At 37.7% G+C, this 15,547-nt stretch overlaps 1 protein-coding gene across 1 annotated transcript; it reads right to left on the bottom strand.

Moving 5' to 3' along the window:
• Positions 1 to 1,463: 1,463 nt before the first annotated feature.
• Positions 1,464 to 15,427, bottom strand: lmx1al (LIM homeobox transcription factor 1, alpha-like). Its single transcript, XM_014983341.2, has 9 exons — positions 14,893 to 15,427; positions 13,172 to 13,260; positions 12,472 to 12,661; positions 2,840 to 3,072; positions 2,403 to 2,566; positions 2,205 to 2,282; positions 1,993 to 2,113; positions 1,765 to 1,920; positions 1,464 to 1,621 (listed from the first exon to the last, which is right to left on the bottom strand). Exons 1-9 carry the CDS (start codon positions 14,934 to 14,936, stop codon positions 1,464 to 1,466), a joined length of 1,233 nt encoding a protein of 410 aa, XP_014838827.1. The 5' UTR covers positions 14,937 to 15,427.
• Positions 15,428 to 15,547: the final 120 nt, after the last annotated feature.

Genomic DNA, 15,547 nt, shown 5'->3' with positions numbered 1-15,547 from the left:
TTATTAGTTCATGCCACGTGAGCGATTGGTAAGTCTTTCATTATTTATTGTATTAAGGACAAATAAGGCAGTTTTACTTTAAAGGTAAAACCGCAGATTGTGTTGAAAGATACATGAACATTAAATTCAAAGCACATCACCTTGCTGTCACTGAACAAAATAGATAAAATGTCATCTAGTACCACACAAATAAGTTACATTCACATTAATATCACAGTAAAAACGCCATGTATTATTAGAATCAAACAGTTTCTTAAGAGTACCCCAGGCTTCGGCAGATCACTGACATTTAAATGAGACGGGTATCACCTTAATTCTTTTTTGTGCTGCGCCACAGGATGAGTCTGCTCCGATCCTTTCAGCAGCACTTGCTATCCAAAATAAAATTGGATTCTATTTCTATAGATCTACTTTGTGGCACACAAATATCATGCTATAGTTTAAATATTTGCTGATTATCACAGAAGGTACAAAATGTCTACCCAACAGTATCTATTAGGATATTTTTGACAAAGGAAATTATTACAGAAACTGATTGCAACAGTTAGGTGTGACACAGTTGTATTCACATTTACAATTGGAATTCATCATTGTGGACTTGAAGACCTAGGTTTTGGGCATTGTAGATCTTTTGGTTGTAATTTACTACACTAAAATTTTACCGATGATATAAAAGCGTAAACTAAAGTAATGAGCACTTATACAACCCTGTTTCCACTTAAGGCTTTTCAAATGACACTGGAAGGTCATCTATTTTCTAAATGCAAAAGTAATTTATTTTTGGTCCACTGTTTTTTAGCTGTCATTTGTCAAAAAAAAAAACATACAATTAGAAATATTAGGGGATTTAAAGATGTCATTCTATCCAGCACAATTTCCTGAGATGACACTCAGGTCTCACAAACATACACACTAACCTGAGAGCAAAACTGTAGTCCCATACATATACTCTTGTATATGCTCCAGCCAACCACACACACCGATAAAAATGAATCCAGACAGAACAAAGAAAGTTCACCAATGTACTAATAGTATTTAGAACCCCGAATGTTTAAAACTACCACAACTCCTACATACATTTAACTTGATTCATTAAAATTCTGTAACTTATTTATATTTAATGATCGATGTGTGGTTATTGTTTTTCTGTCTCAAAGTGAAGTGAAATATTCTCACCGAGTATGGCATAAATACGATGGAAAAAATAGAAGGCATTATCATGGAAATTTACAGTGCCCGTAGTTCCAGCATATGATTCTTATTCAGGAAAGCACGAGAGGACATTATGCTAATCAGCAGAGTGATGTTATAACCATCTTGACTTGTGAGGATGTTTTCCAGCAATAAAAGCTCTGGAGTATGTTTGGCTGCAGCCAGTTTAATTGAAAATAGTCCCATAGGCAGGTTGCTTCTCAGGGGGTGAAAGGTGGAACAGGTGGGGTAAAGATGAGAGTTTTTAAGGGTCAGGAGGTGAAGTACGAGTTCTGCATGGAGTACAGACGGTCGATGGGGTTTCCTACTCGTCCTGCCAGGAGACCAGCTTCTCCTGTTGCCAAGAGACAGTCACCAAGGTGACTGAGGCTTCCATCGCTGTCCAAGTCATGGAAGACTGTCTCTGAGTCTGCAGCAAAAAGAAAGAGGAGAATCCAAATATATGTGGTCAACATTTGTCTTTTTCAGTTATACTAAAAAAGAAGGATGTCAGAAATGACTTTAAAGAATGAAAATGTAAATCAAGCTTGAGGCTTTATCAGTGCGTCTTACCGTAGGAGTGGATCTGCTCACTGTTTAGTTGAGGAGGTGTCAGACCATGTCGGAATGGCTCTCCGCCGTAAATGTTGGGGTCCAGAGAAAGTAGCTGCTGACGTGGCAAAGATGGATATCCCAGCATGCTATCCATTCCATGAGTACTAGATCCATCTGGAAAGGTAGAGGTTCATTTTAAATGCTTCATTTTTTTTTTGTCTGCCTTTTTCTAAATCTTTCCCTTACCCTCACTGTCGTCATTGCTTTGACGGCCCCCTCTGCTAGGCCCTCTCCTGCTCCCTCCCAGTTGTTCTTGTTCCTGCTGCTGCTGCTGCTGTTGCTGCTGTCTGCGAGCTATCTTTTTCATCTAGGGCACAAAATAGGATACCCTGAGAATCTCCTATGGGTGTTAACATGTAAAGTGATTGTACATATCTTCAAGGAAGAGACAGTCTGACCTTAGCTCTCTGGTTTTGAAACCACACCTGGACAACCCGCACTGTCAGGCCAGTCTCTGCAGCCAGTGTTTCCCTCACCTACAGGTTAGAGTTTTTCAGTGCTTTATCGGACAACCGAGGATAAAACAATGAACTCTGAAAGGAAAGTCGAGGTCTGTTTGGCATGCTTTTTCACTGATAAGAGGCTGATTCACCCACCTTTCGGCATGGCTTGGCCGATACTTCAAAAGAGGCCTTGAAAGCTCGCCGCTGCTGTGTAGTCAAGATGGTGCGTGGTCTTTTTGAACGCTTGTGCTCTTTGCCTTCATCACCACCTTTCCCACTGCCAGATCCTCCCCCACCATCTTCATCCTCACTTTTCACTGAATAAGACAAAGTGTTGACAAAGCTCAAACGGTGTGCTCGGCAAGGCAGTTTTGTGGTGTATCGCTATTTGGATAATCTCTTTACAATTACTTGTGACCTGACACAAGCTTGAATTCTTTTATTCCCCATCATATTACTTGGTTATTTGGTAAAATGTGACAGGGCTACGTGTTTACAAAGAGCCATCAGAATTTTTCGAAGAAATACGTTCTATTGTGACTTCTATTAGATGTGGCACAAGTTAAACAGTTTTCCATCAAACACTGCACCTGATTCAGTTGGAGCAGGACTAATCGCAGCAAGCATTTCCCTCTCCTTTTCGTAGTCCATGCGGCAGAGCAGCTGGCCTTCTTTCAACACAAACTCATCACCTCTCTGCAGTCGGCGCTCACACTCGCAGCAGCTGAAGCAGCCCAGGTGGTATACCTGGCCCAGCACACGCATTATCAGCTCAGAGCGTCCAATGACCTGCAGGCAAGCGCTGCACTTCCTTATAAAGAGCCTGAAAGTAGAAAGAAGCAGAGAAACGTGCCCGTATGCGTTCAGATTGGTTGATGTGTGAAAGCAGAAAGGCAGTTAAGGCAATTCAATTTGAAGATACAAACAAGGATCTCTAATATATTTACCCTCATCTGCAATTAACATGTAGATGAGTGAAGCCTCTTAATTAAAGACTGCACAGGCATTACTCAATTCACAGAGCAACAAGGTGAACATCTGTTAAGATGAGTAACAATTGCTTCCAACAGTTTTGTGTTTTGGTTTCTCCCTAATGACAGTAGGTGGCAGTAGTTGGTTGATAATCTACTGCATTTTCCAGCACAAGCCTTAAATGTTGAGAACTTGTTACATTCCGGGTAACCTTATACAAACCATAATCTTAAAAATGCATATGCTACTCTGTAAATTAGGTCTTTGTTGGATCCATTTATTTTCCTATTTTTCTTTTGTTCCTCTGTTTCTCCCCCTCTGTGATGTTATAACCTTTCAATTGCTCCCATGCTTCACAATTACTTCCAGTGCCTATTTACATTCACAGGGCCCAAGTCTCTGACTTCAAATTCCTCCCAAATCCCTGTTCTTGCACTTGGTTTCCTCCCCCTCCCTCAGCCTTTTCTGCCAGCATTCCCAGTTTTCCCTCATGCCCTCCAAGCCTGCCTCCCCAGTTCACTGAAACTAATAAAGACAGGATTAATTAGATTGTTGTTTAAACAGTGAGATGGCCAGACAGACGCTGTAAACTCATAACCAGGGATTGGTGATAGCATGGGGTTAATCTCTCTCCTCTCACTTATGCACACAAAACACACACACACAAACACAGGTACTAGCCCACACATACACATGCATGCATGCAAACCAACATTAGGTCATGCAACAACTGCCTTACTTATTTACTTAAATGCAACACCTATTATTGTGCTGTTGGTTTAAAATAACTCCAGCGAGGTTCTAGTTTTAATGCACAAGAACATCAGCATCACTTCTGAAGAATGAGGATCTCAAGAGTAGAAGAGCTCTAGAAACAGTCAAGACTCGTGGATATTGAAATAGCATCACAACAAAACACAGATCTTATTAGGAAGGGAGAGAGAATGAAAAGGGAGGGGATGAAGTGAGGAGGAGATGAAGGCTGAGTAATGACCTTCCCAGAATGAGTGAGAGTAAGGTGTTGTTGCCCAAATCTGGAGTGCAAAGACAGAGCCAGGTCTGCACATTAGAGCTTCTAATCTGTGATTCCGTCCCAAACGCAGCTGCTGCAGCTAATCTTTCTCAATCCATCTGCCAAATGCTCTCCTCAAATTCCCCAAATGACAGTGTCTCAAACTTGACACCAAAAACAAAAGTAGGCTACCTGTTGTCAACCCAATAGCCTAATTGTGTGTCTTATGTTTTACTGTCTTTAAACCTACTTTCTAATTATAACGATGCAATGCACTCCAGACAGACAATTCATATGTAAAAAGGGCAAAATGCTGTGGTAGTCAGTGGTATCACAAGCATATTCTACAAAGAATAACCCATCAGTGTAGTTTTACATCTGAATAGACACTTCAGTATCTTAAATAGTTTCTTTCACTGTGGACAATGCTCAACAGAACAGAATTGTCAGGGCTGCTTGACATAAGACGGATGATGTGTGTGGTTAACTTCCACACTCCCTAATCAATGTGTACACAGCACGATGGGAATTTACTCAACATGGCACATGAAGGCAACTTGGGGTAACTGCCACAGAGGGGGGTCTGTAAGTAGATCAGTCTAATCCCTCTAATAGAAGTATCATTCGCACATGGTCATGTTTGGGGGGAAGCTTACCAAAATCACAATAAACACGAGAGAGGGCAACCATGCACTTGAGGCAGCCTAAATTTAGCTTCACCACATTTATGCAAACATGTTACAATTTTCTGAGCATTTATAATTCATCTGTTTGGGAATCTGAAGTAATGATTAATAATGCCAATTAAACTGGAAGCTATTTTGTGGGAAAACAAAATGTCAGTTTGTGCATTGCTACATGTCAATGCATATAGAAAGGAATACAAGTGTCAGGACTTTGTTTTGTTCAAGATTCAAAAAAGGGAATTTAATGTGCAATGCAATGGATTTTTTTTTTGAGACGATCGAGGGTTAGAAGGTTAGAGCCCAGAGATTAAAAGATCAAATTCAGAAAGACAGAGATGTGCTGCATTCGTAGAGTTCTGATATCATCACGTGTTTCCTCTTTGTATTTCTCTAGATCCAAGGCATACAACCAGAATCTTTGCCATCTCCCTTAAGCTGTGTCATGTGGCATTGTTTAGCCTGTGAGCTCCGACAAGTTTAACACTGTCTGGACTGAAATACACTCATTTCATAAATATGTATGCGTCTCAGAGCTGTTACGGTTTGGTTCATCCCTGTGTTGTCATGATTAATATTTATACAGGTATTGGTTTGGTTACACTGCATTTAAATTATTCTTGGTTTGGGTGCAGTGGTACTTAAATGCCTTGAAAACACCTGGACTGTTATTTACTCTCAGAATATGATACACTTAGGTCCTGATGTGCTACATTTTGATTCCTGCAAACTTATTGACAGCAACATGTGACACATAACTGGCGCTCCCTGAAAATTAAGGTATAACAAAAGGATTGAGGAGATAGAGGAAAAAAGAACAAATCATATGCATCAATCTTACTTTTAAGTTGCATTTTGTTTTTATTCCTTAGGTGTGTGTGCGTGTGTATGCTCGCATGCGTGTATGTGTGTGTGTGTACACGTATGCGTGCACACTTTTGGCGGATATTGCTCTGTGGAGCAAAATGGCTCAGAGCCAGGGTTCAGTAATCACATCATCTCCTTTTATTAAATCTCCCTGCGCTGCTTCTGTGTTATTAAAATCTCCCAGCATTCCCCACGATACTTGCTACCCAGCCACCACTCTCACACATACGGTTTTGTGTGTGTGCGCGCGTGTGGGTGTGTATGTGTGTGTGCGCGCGTATGGGTATAGCGATATATCTATATATCTCTATGTCAATAAATATGGGGATATATCAGCCATCTCTCCTTCTATGCACACACACACATATATATCTATCTATATATAAATATATAGATGTATATGGCTACATTTATTGATGTATATATATATATATATATATATATATATATATATATATATATATATATATATATACACGCTATATATCCATAGATAGAAAGATGGATAGATGGATAGAAAGACAGACAAATAGATACCACCTCATGCACTCAAGCATAAACTTAAACACAGAGATAACTGTGGTGTAAACACAGATAAGGTGAATGAATGCAAACATACAACAATAAAACAGCGACAGATGCTGTCATTTGCTTAACACATCAACCTTTAATGTCAGTAGTTCGTTAATGACTGCTTTCCAAAGCCAAACCCTCACATATAGTTTTATAGTCTCATTAAAAATTGTTCACAATAGTAAAACTGCAAGTGGATTAGAGAGCAGAATTGATTTTTTCGAAATATTAAAAAAGTCACCAAAAGCCTGTATGACATGCATGGTTTGCATGAAACGTGTTTCTATGTAGGTTTGTGTGTCTTTGATCAAGAATGAATGCTATGTGTCAGGATGTAGATGTGTGTTTGTGAGCGTGAGTGATAGGGTGTGTGTTAGTTTAGATAAAACAGTTAATCCCCAGGCCACCAGAACGCAATATCCTGTCTGCCCGTTTCTCATTTCCTGTCTGACTCTGGTGGAGCGGGAAGCAGCAGGGAGGGGCTGGTGGGGGACAGTGGGGTCCGTTACCTCAGAAACAGAAGATACAGCAGACTGGTTAGAGAAAAGTCTATGCCAATCTCTCTATCTCTCTCTCTCTCTCTCTGATGCAGCCCCCTATTCTCACTCTTTTCTCCTTCTCCCTCTCTGCTTTTATTATCTCAGATTTAATAAAGCTGAAGCGAGCAGCTTGTTCTGCCATGAAACATTTATTAGCTGTCTGTTATAAAATTGTTGTGGGGGAGGAAAGATGATGGGGTCTCATCTCACATTATGCAAAAACAGTGGCAATACCAAACGCACGACCCCTCCCACACACACACACACACACACACACACACACACACACACACACACACACACAAACACACAATATACCAGATAAAAATCAGCCCATCAGTATGCCCTTTCTCTCTAAAACTCTCAGATATTTCCTCTTTTCTCTGTTTGTCCCATTTTGAACCTGTTCTCGATCACTTGAAGTTTTTGCTATATGTTCTTTTACTCATTTTATCAGAACTCATATTAGTCAGCAGCACATCATCAAAACAAAACAAAAGGACATCAAACTCGCTCATCCCCATTTTGTTTTCTTCTGGCAAACATCCAACCATCATCTGTTGAACTGCTAGTTTTGCTCAGGAAAGAGCATTGTGGTGCTTGAAAACTGCAAAAATGCCAATGAATGTAATATTTCGATCCCTTCACATGAGTTTATATATAAATGTGAAAAGATTTTTTGGAAAATATATGTAATGGTGTGCACAAAGACACCTTTTTCTTTTTTTTACTTTTGCACTAACTTTCTCTTACACTAAAGTTTAGAAAACACCACCTTTTAATTTAAGCACATTTATTTGATTAGGGAGAAATATTTGCTTTCAGCAAAATTTGGAGTGGTACAAGTATGGCTACCCTCACTGTTGAAACTTTGCATTACCCCCCCTTTGCCGACAGGACAGAACTTTGTCTTCCCCTTTAACATTTCACAAGTCTGGAGAATTTAGAGAAAGGGATCTTTAACCATTCTTCATTACACACACTTCCTAGATTGAATAAAATTGTGGTTCTTCTCTTATGATTTCTTCTATTTTGCTTAATCTACATGTTTTCTTTTGGATTTACATCTAGTGACTGATATGATGATGAAAGAAGGTTTTTTTTTTTTTTCTTACACTATTTTTGTGTTTATTAGGGCATATGTGTTGGCCAAATTACCCATTTTTGGTTTACTGGCAAGAAAAGACCTTGCAAGATTAACAAGGTTTTCAGTGTCTTTGAAGAAACAGGCCCACATTATCATAGGTGCTGCACCTGCAGTGACTGATGCTGAAAAGCTCAATTGGTGTTTTATCTAACCAAAGCTCACAGTTCCAATACATGTTTATTGTTTATGTTGATGAAATAGAGGGGTCCTTCCCTGACATTCAAAAAGTTCTTATCGTGCAGCTAATGTCTAAAACTTGTTATGGAGACTTGGTGACCCTCAAGATGTCGAGATGTTCTGTTTTCCAAAAGTGATTTTACTTCCCAGTGCATCGCAGTGCATGGAAAGATAAATATGCATCGTTGTCCGGCTGTGTGGCCACTGGCTGACAGAATTGGACGTCGACATATATCATGCCATATTTATAGCCCCAGGAAAGAGAAAGATAATTTTCTAAGCTGGTCAAACAAGTCATATCATTTAACATTTATTTTAAGGAATTGCTGAAGTAACCAAATATTGAGGCTCAGGGTTTTTTTTTTTTTTTTTTGTTGGAAAAAATTGTTTCTTTACATGAGTTACATGAGACCCATCCCATCTTTTTTCAGGCATTTTAACAATCTTTATTAGCGATAATAATAAGTTTATCCACGTCTGCAAACATTGCAGTTCTGACATGTCAAAATCAGTCAAAATTTACCCATTGAATAACATTCAATAAAAACATTAACTTTTAGTTGTACCTTGTAAGGAACTTTTTTTGTTTTTTATTTATTACAATAAAATCAGGCTCACTATCTTTTACTACGTTGATAAATAAAACATTTAGTTTCGGATAATTGGATGATTCATGTATTTAAACGTATCTGTTTTTTAACACCAACATTAAAACTACTTGAATTTTTTGTTTTTTTTAATGAATTATAGTTATGGGCTGCTGGAAATAACAAATAAAAGTGTTTTTAGTTAAACGTTTCTGCCTAAGCACATTTAAAAATAATGTAAAAGCATATGATTTTTGTTTAATAATCATTGTGGAGGCCGACAGAAATAAACCTTTGTGATCTGTTTGACGTATTACATAATTTTGTGTTAGTATTTCACAGCAACACACAGTCAGATCTGTCACCCGGACAGCCAGAGATTTCAATAATTAGCACAGAACCCAATCATTCTCACCACAATTTCTTCCCTTTCGCCTCCTGAGACACAAGGCAGCGAGTGTGGTGCGGGTGGTGGGGCGATTAAGAGAAAACAAGGGATAAATGGGGAGATAAACTGTTTGGTGTCATCACTGCTATCAATCTCAACAAGAAGGAAATGAGGTTTGGTATACAGAAATATTATTACAAAGGAGACAGTGATGAATGAGGTAATGGATCAAGAGACAGGGAGAGGGATGGCTGATGGGGTGGAGGTGTAGAACGGAAGATGAAATATATTTGCTATCCCTGGATTCAGACTCAGAAGTTCACAAAAAAAACCCCACACTCAGCAGAACTCTGTTTAGACACTTCATAGTATAGTTATGTGCAGTATATAATTATGTATATTTTAAACTGCAGACAATATTAAACATTTAAACTTCTCTGTGCCTCCCAACCCACATTGCATGGCATTAGTTAGTATCTGCACCAGTCTCCCGCTTGGCTGAAGCTGTTTTTATGGTTTCATAGAAGAGTTTTCTAGATCCTGCATTGCCAGACAGCAGTCTTATTGAGACAAAATCGCTAAGGTTGGAATACTCTGCTTCCAATCATAATACCTTAATTTGACCTATTGATGTTATTTACTATAGTTTTCCAAACCAAATATTAACAATGCAATCTATTTGAAAGGAATTTTTTTACTGTCTATAGCAAAAATAAATGTACAATAAACCTTGAATACAATATGGAATAGAAACTATTTTCATACTTCTATGCTGTACTCGAGCTGTTAAACCTGATTATTAATTTCATCTAGATATTTCCACTGCTGTGCTGAAGCCTTACTTTCGCATTTGGAGCTTTAAAGCAACTATCTTAGAATAATTAGAAAGGGAGTCCTTCAAAAATATTAAAAATGCAAATGCTGAATTAGGTTTCGCCTTCAGGCAGTTAAGCTGAGATGCATTGTGTGGGAGATGGGCTCATATTTCAATGTAAGATTGGTTTTCTAATGTGAATTGTTGTTTCCTGACATGCTTACTTTTTCATCCCAACCCAGTAATTCTAAATCTGGTCTACTGCTCTCATCCTTCCACATGCAAGTTTTACATTTAGCTGAGTTCTAAAGAAAATAAACAATGTTTTCCTCATGGATTATGAGGAAAAGAGTACGTGAGGATGTCCCTCTTAGGGTACGGTACGCTGTGAAGGAGCCGGAGCTTTCGCATGTCTTTGTGCTCAATGACGTAATCAAGCCAGATATGAGCATAAAAATCTCGTAAAGTTTGTAAGATGCTGACTTGATATGAATGTTAAATTAGGATACATAATCTGAATATTACTTTTGTAATTCCAAACATGCAAATATAACTCATAAGTCTGTATCATCATCGAGCAAATGATCTTTCCTGAATCAGATGGAGCACTACCGAAACTGAGTCTCATGTAAAAAGCCGAGAGGAAAAAAAAAAGCAAAAAAAAAAAAAGCCTGTGTTAATAATTGTGTGAATTCCTCTAAAGTTCTTATGCATTATCCAAATTCCTGGACAACCTTCTCTGTTGCAGTGCACACACCTGCTTTAGATGGGGGAGTGTGTAGTGTAAGGCGCTGATGGACAGTCTGCAGGGAAAACAAGGAGACATTGTTGCTGATCTGCTGAAGGTCACAGACATTACCGTGTGCCAAGTCTGGCACCACCTCACACAACAAGGCAACGCAGCATATGCATAGACAACTAAAACAACGCCGTGACGAATTAAGCACTTACTGTTGATCTGAATCTGCAATTATATTCATTGCACAAGAAAATCAAATTGCCTTTTTCATTCCATCACAGATAATCATGACTCAAATGCAGTTTTGCCTGTACTTTCCCACTCATTTTTACAGACGAACGTCACACAATGGGGCTTTGATCTTCTTCTTTCTCACCCTCTCTCCTCCAGATGCCAGGTACAGTGGGAGAGTCTGTGCTGCTGGATGCCGTCTAACACATTTCAAAACAATGATAACAAGCTCCAGGCTTTTCCTTAAGCTGTCCAAGCAGGAGCTTCCTCTGCAGACACACACTGACTAGCATGGAGCAAAAAAAAAGAAAAAAAAAAAGGAAATGACCATGAAAGTATTGCTAAAGCTCAATCATCAAGCAACTGTATACCATCCATTTTATCAGCTGCTATATTTAAAACTATTTTACACTTTGGTATAACATTGTAAAAGGTTGTCGATGCAAATAAGGTTGTGTATATTTAGGAAATGATTATTTTATACATTTAACAGAAATTTGATTTTGATAGGCAAATTGTTGCCTACGCAAAGTTCAGACAAAATTAATTTGCTGTTGCAAATAAATTAATAATTGTGAAAAGCTTTGATATTGATAGAAGCATTGATGGAATACAAAAAAATCTATTTTTTTCTTCATAAAAGGCTAAGATCTTTAAACTGTGTAAGGTTTGAATGCATTTGCATTCAAATTCATTTTACCAAAATAAAGTGATTGATGATGATCTAATTATTATATGTATCTAAATACCTGTGTATATCCCACATACACTCTGATAGTGTCAGCTTCAGTTTTAATTGAATTGAAATGTAAAATTTCCCAACAGCTTGAGTGATTCCAGTGTTGCATGTGTAGTTTTGACCTGTGCCTTTGGTGCAGTTGTTTAGAATAATTGACTTACGGGCCTTATGGGACATCTTAATCACAGGATTTTCTAAACATGGTGGGAGTGCAGAAGTTCAGACCTTTTGTAGAGTTTTCTTATTAATCATATGTTTTGCTCTGAAAACATTAAACAAAAAGTCGTTTTTCTTGCAAAACATTCTGGAAGCATTTTTCTGATGGAGACAACAATTAACCAAATCATCAGCACAGGTTAATGTGACATTTTTACGTTGTTCTTTCTTTTTCCTGTGCACAGCTAGTGAGCCCATCCCTGGCTCCCTTTGCACCGACTTCCACTGATTATGCACAACCTCTACGAACCCTCCCTTCGACTTAACCTCAAATCCTACCTTAATACTAACCAGAACCTGAACACATGGTCTCATTTGCACCGGGGTTTGACCCTCAACGTCAGAGATTACACGAGAAAACTGTAGGCGATATGTAAATCAAAAGACACCTGAAGCCAATTAAAAACAAAACAAAACACTGAGTGTACATTTATAAGTGGGCCGTTTCCAAAGAATAAAGAAAACTGTATTTTTTAAAAGAACGCTTAGTTAGGGAATTGATTTTTCTCATCTTAATGTGTTGATAAATGCGCCTTACTTTTCATAGTCATGCTTGCAGTACAGCAGACGGTCCCTGCAGTAACAGGTCCCGGTGAGTGCGCTCAGACAGACGGCGCACTTGACGCAGGTCTCGTGCCAGGACCGCTCGTTCACGCGCAACAGGAAGCGGTCGGCGATGGGAGACTCGCAGCCCGCGCACACTTCTCCTCCTCCTCTGAAATCTGGACCTGATGGGAGCATATCACTGCCACAGTTACAGCGAAAAGGCCAGAACTAGTTCTGATATATAAATAAAAAGGCTTAAGCCTATCATCTGGCGCAAGCCAACTGTTCTTTCTCCTGATAAGAAAAAAAAAATGGGAATATCCCTTTTGATGTTCCAAAAGCAAAAAGGTTACACAACTTTTTTTGATACAAATCGTATTTAAAGTTATTCAAATTTTAACTTCTCGCTTCATTAAAATGACGTGATATTGCGTGACATAAGTAACATCATAGTTCCCTTTGACACTGCGCTTGCGACTTTTTTTAAAATCTCAAATCCAGCAAGTAATTTCAAATTAAATCTTAAAGTGTTCTTATATTTACTTACCCCTGGGGTGAATTTAGCTCACTCTTTTATATATTTAGAAATTTTCATATGTCGAGCATTCAAACATATTTCATCGTAGATATCTTTGTTTTAAAAAGCTGCTCATAAAACCCTGTTCATCTGAGTGTTGCAACACATAACTCACCAAAAGGTGTAGAGGACGGAGGCTGTTGCAAACAGGACTGCTGGTTCTCTTCAGTTTTCATTCCTTCTCTTCTTCCCTCAGTGTGATCGCTAAAGACATAAAATTACACAGTATCGAAGAAATCATTGCAGGACATTCAAACACCGAAGGAAACCACGAGAAAACATAAGCCAAAGATGGAAAATTAAGCATCCGTTTTTTCTTTCTTTTTTTTTTTTTCATGCGGCACTGATGTATAGATAATAAATATTAAATACAATTTTCAAAAACTATTACATTGGACTAGGTTCAAGTCTTTAAATGCAGGAAATTTAATGACAAAAATAACAAAAAGAAATGTATATAAAGATATATTTATATATTTACAAAAGTCAACGAATCAAACTTGAACATCAAATATTAGCTTTCGATTCAAACATCTCAGTAGTTCAGCATGAGCCTCAGATTCCTCATTCAGCCCTGACACGCCTACATTGTATACGCCACTTTTAAAATGTTAATTTTATTTTGAAGTCTACAGTGTTTAGGTTTTATTGAAAAACGAAAAAAATAAAATAAAATGAAAAAATAGCATGCACAAAACGATTTTTATTTCTCCTTCACCTTCATTTCTATTTTAAATGTTACTAAAACATGCGTATTGCTTTAAATATTGAACTTAAATTCGGTTTAAACGTCATGTAGGTTTTTAATGGCAATAAAAGTCTTAAATTTATTGTTTTTAAAGTCGTATTGTACCAGATATATTTTTGGTAAAAAAAAAAAAAAGAAAGAAGAAAACAAAACCTTCTAAGTAAAATCGAGTCTCTACATGTGTATAAAAAATGCAACTTTGATTTTTTTTTTAATCTAATTTGTTTAGAAAGCGTATTCAGAACAACATAAAGGACTTAAAATAGTTTAGCAAATTTTTCAAACGCTAAAAACAAGATTAATTTAAATATCAGGTTTTGTCTGGACCATCAGACCGTCTGAAATTCCTTCTTATAATAATTCAAACCCCAATAATGGTTATTATAACACATTTTACTTGTAAAACATAGGAAAGAAATATTTGGGCCGTTGTTTCACAAAATAATCAGACTAAGCAAAGAAATTATGCAAATGTACTTAATCTGATTGGGGATTTTTGTTGTGTGGCTTCAATAAAATGATGAATTGATTGCCATTCAATAGGTTGTGAAAGCTTGAAATCCTGTTTTTTTCCCCAACCAGTCAATAAAACGTAGGTTTAATTCTGCCCATTTAGTAATTTAAATAAAACCCATAACTTTACCGTTAAGTTAAGCATTGTTTGAGTAGTCAAAGTAATAATAATAATAATAAGAATAAGAATAATAAGAATAATAAGAATAAGAAGAAGAATTAATTTTATTTGAGCTATCATTTAATTTTTTCCCTCAGTCATAAAAAAGTAGGTCAGTAGATTGACTGCATAAGATAAATGTGGACAAAATCTAGGATGAGGAATATATGAGAAATAACTGATAGAAGAAAAACAGTATAAATTTTCCGGACATCATCCATTCTGTCTAAAAAAAATAAAAAAATAAAAAAATCAGCAACTCTCATTGTATCCTGCACATTTACAGTGAAAAAAACCCCATCCCACCCAGAGCGCTTTGCTTTAGAAAAATAAAGATTGACTCAAGTACAACTTTCTTTTGCATCTCACCATGCTGCTTTCTCCGACAACCTGTTCCTGGATCTCGGAGTCTTACCTTGAGGTGAAACACACTCCTCCTGAAATCTCGGTGGGCAACATTTAAATCCAGCGAAACTTCCAGCTCGTGTGTGACTGAACAGACGCGGCAATATGGATCGTCCACATGAGCTACTTCACTGTTTGCTTACGGGAAAAAATTCCAACATCATGATGCCCCGCAAATACGGTCTATTGTGTCTCCCGATTTCTCCGACAGCCGCGTCGCTCTGGGTTGTGGAGCGAAAAGGGAGTGGAGGGAGGAGATGGACAGAGACGGTGGGAGGGAGAAGGTGCGGAAGATGATGAGAGAAGATGAGCAATAATACGAGCCTATTGATAACTTGGTTGGGGAGGATCTTTTGAATATGTGTTTAGGGTTAGATCAATACTTATAAGGGCACAGTTAAGCAATAACTTTATATTGATATATGCCCTCTTGTAGGCTATGACAAATAAATCTGTTGTGGCTTTGATAATATTCTGAATCGTCTTGATTCTGGGTTAAGCAGCAAAAGGGAAATAAGTGTTGAGAACTGGTCTAAATAAAATAATACACAAACTGGCTTTACTTCACAATTTCTCTAAGCTTTCTGATTTCAGTGGATGGACATTTATATGTTTGGTGTTTTAAAAATATTATATAAAAAAATAAATAAAAAATGAAACCACGG

The sequence above is a fragment of the Poecilia mexicana genome, unplaced genomic scaffold (genome assembly GCF_051168715.1).
Source record: "Poecilia mexicana isolate PSO_F unplaced genomic scaffold, ASM5116871v1 scaffold_8, whole genome shotgun sequence".
NCBI classification, from domain to species: domain Eukaryota; kingdom Metazoa; phylum Chordata; class Actinopteri; order Cyprinodontiformes; family Poeciliidae; genus Poecilia; species Poecilia mexicana.
Note: the sequence above shows the minus strand (reverse complement) of the source record. Positions and strands in the feature narration are given on the sequence as shown.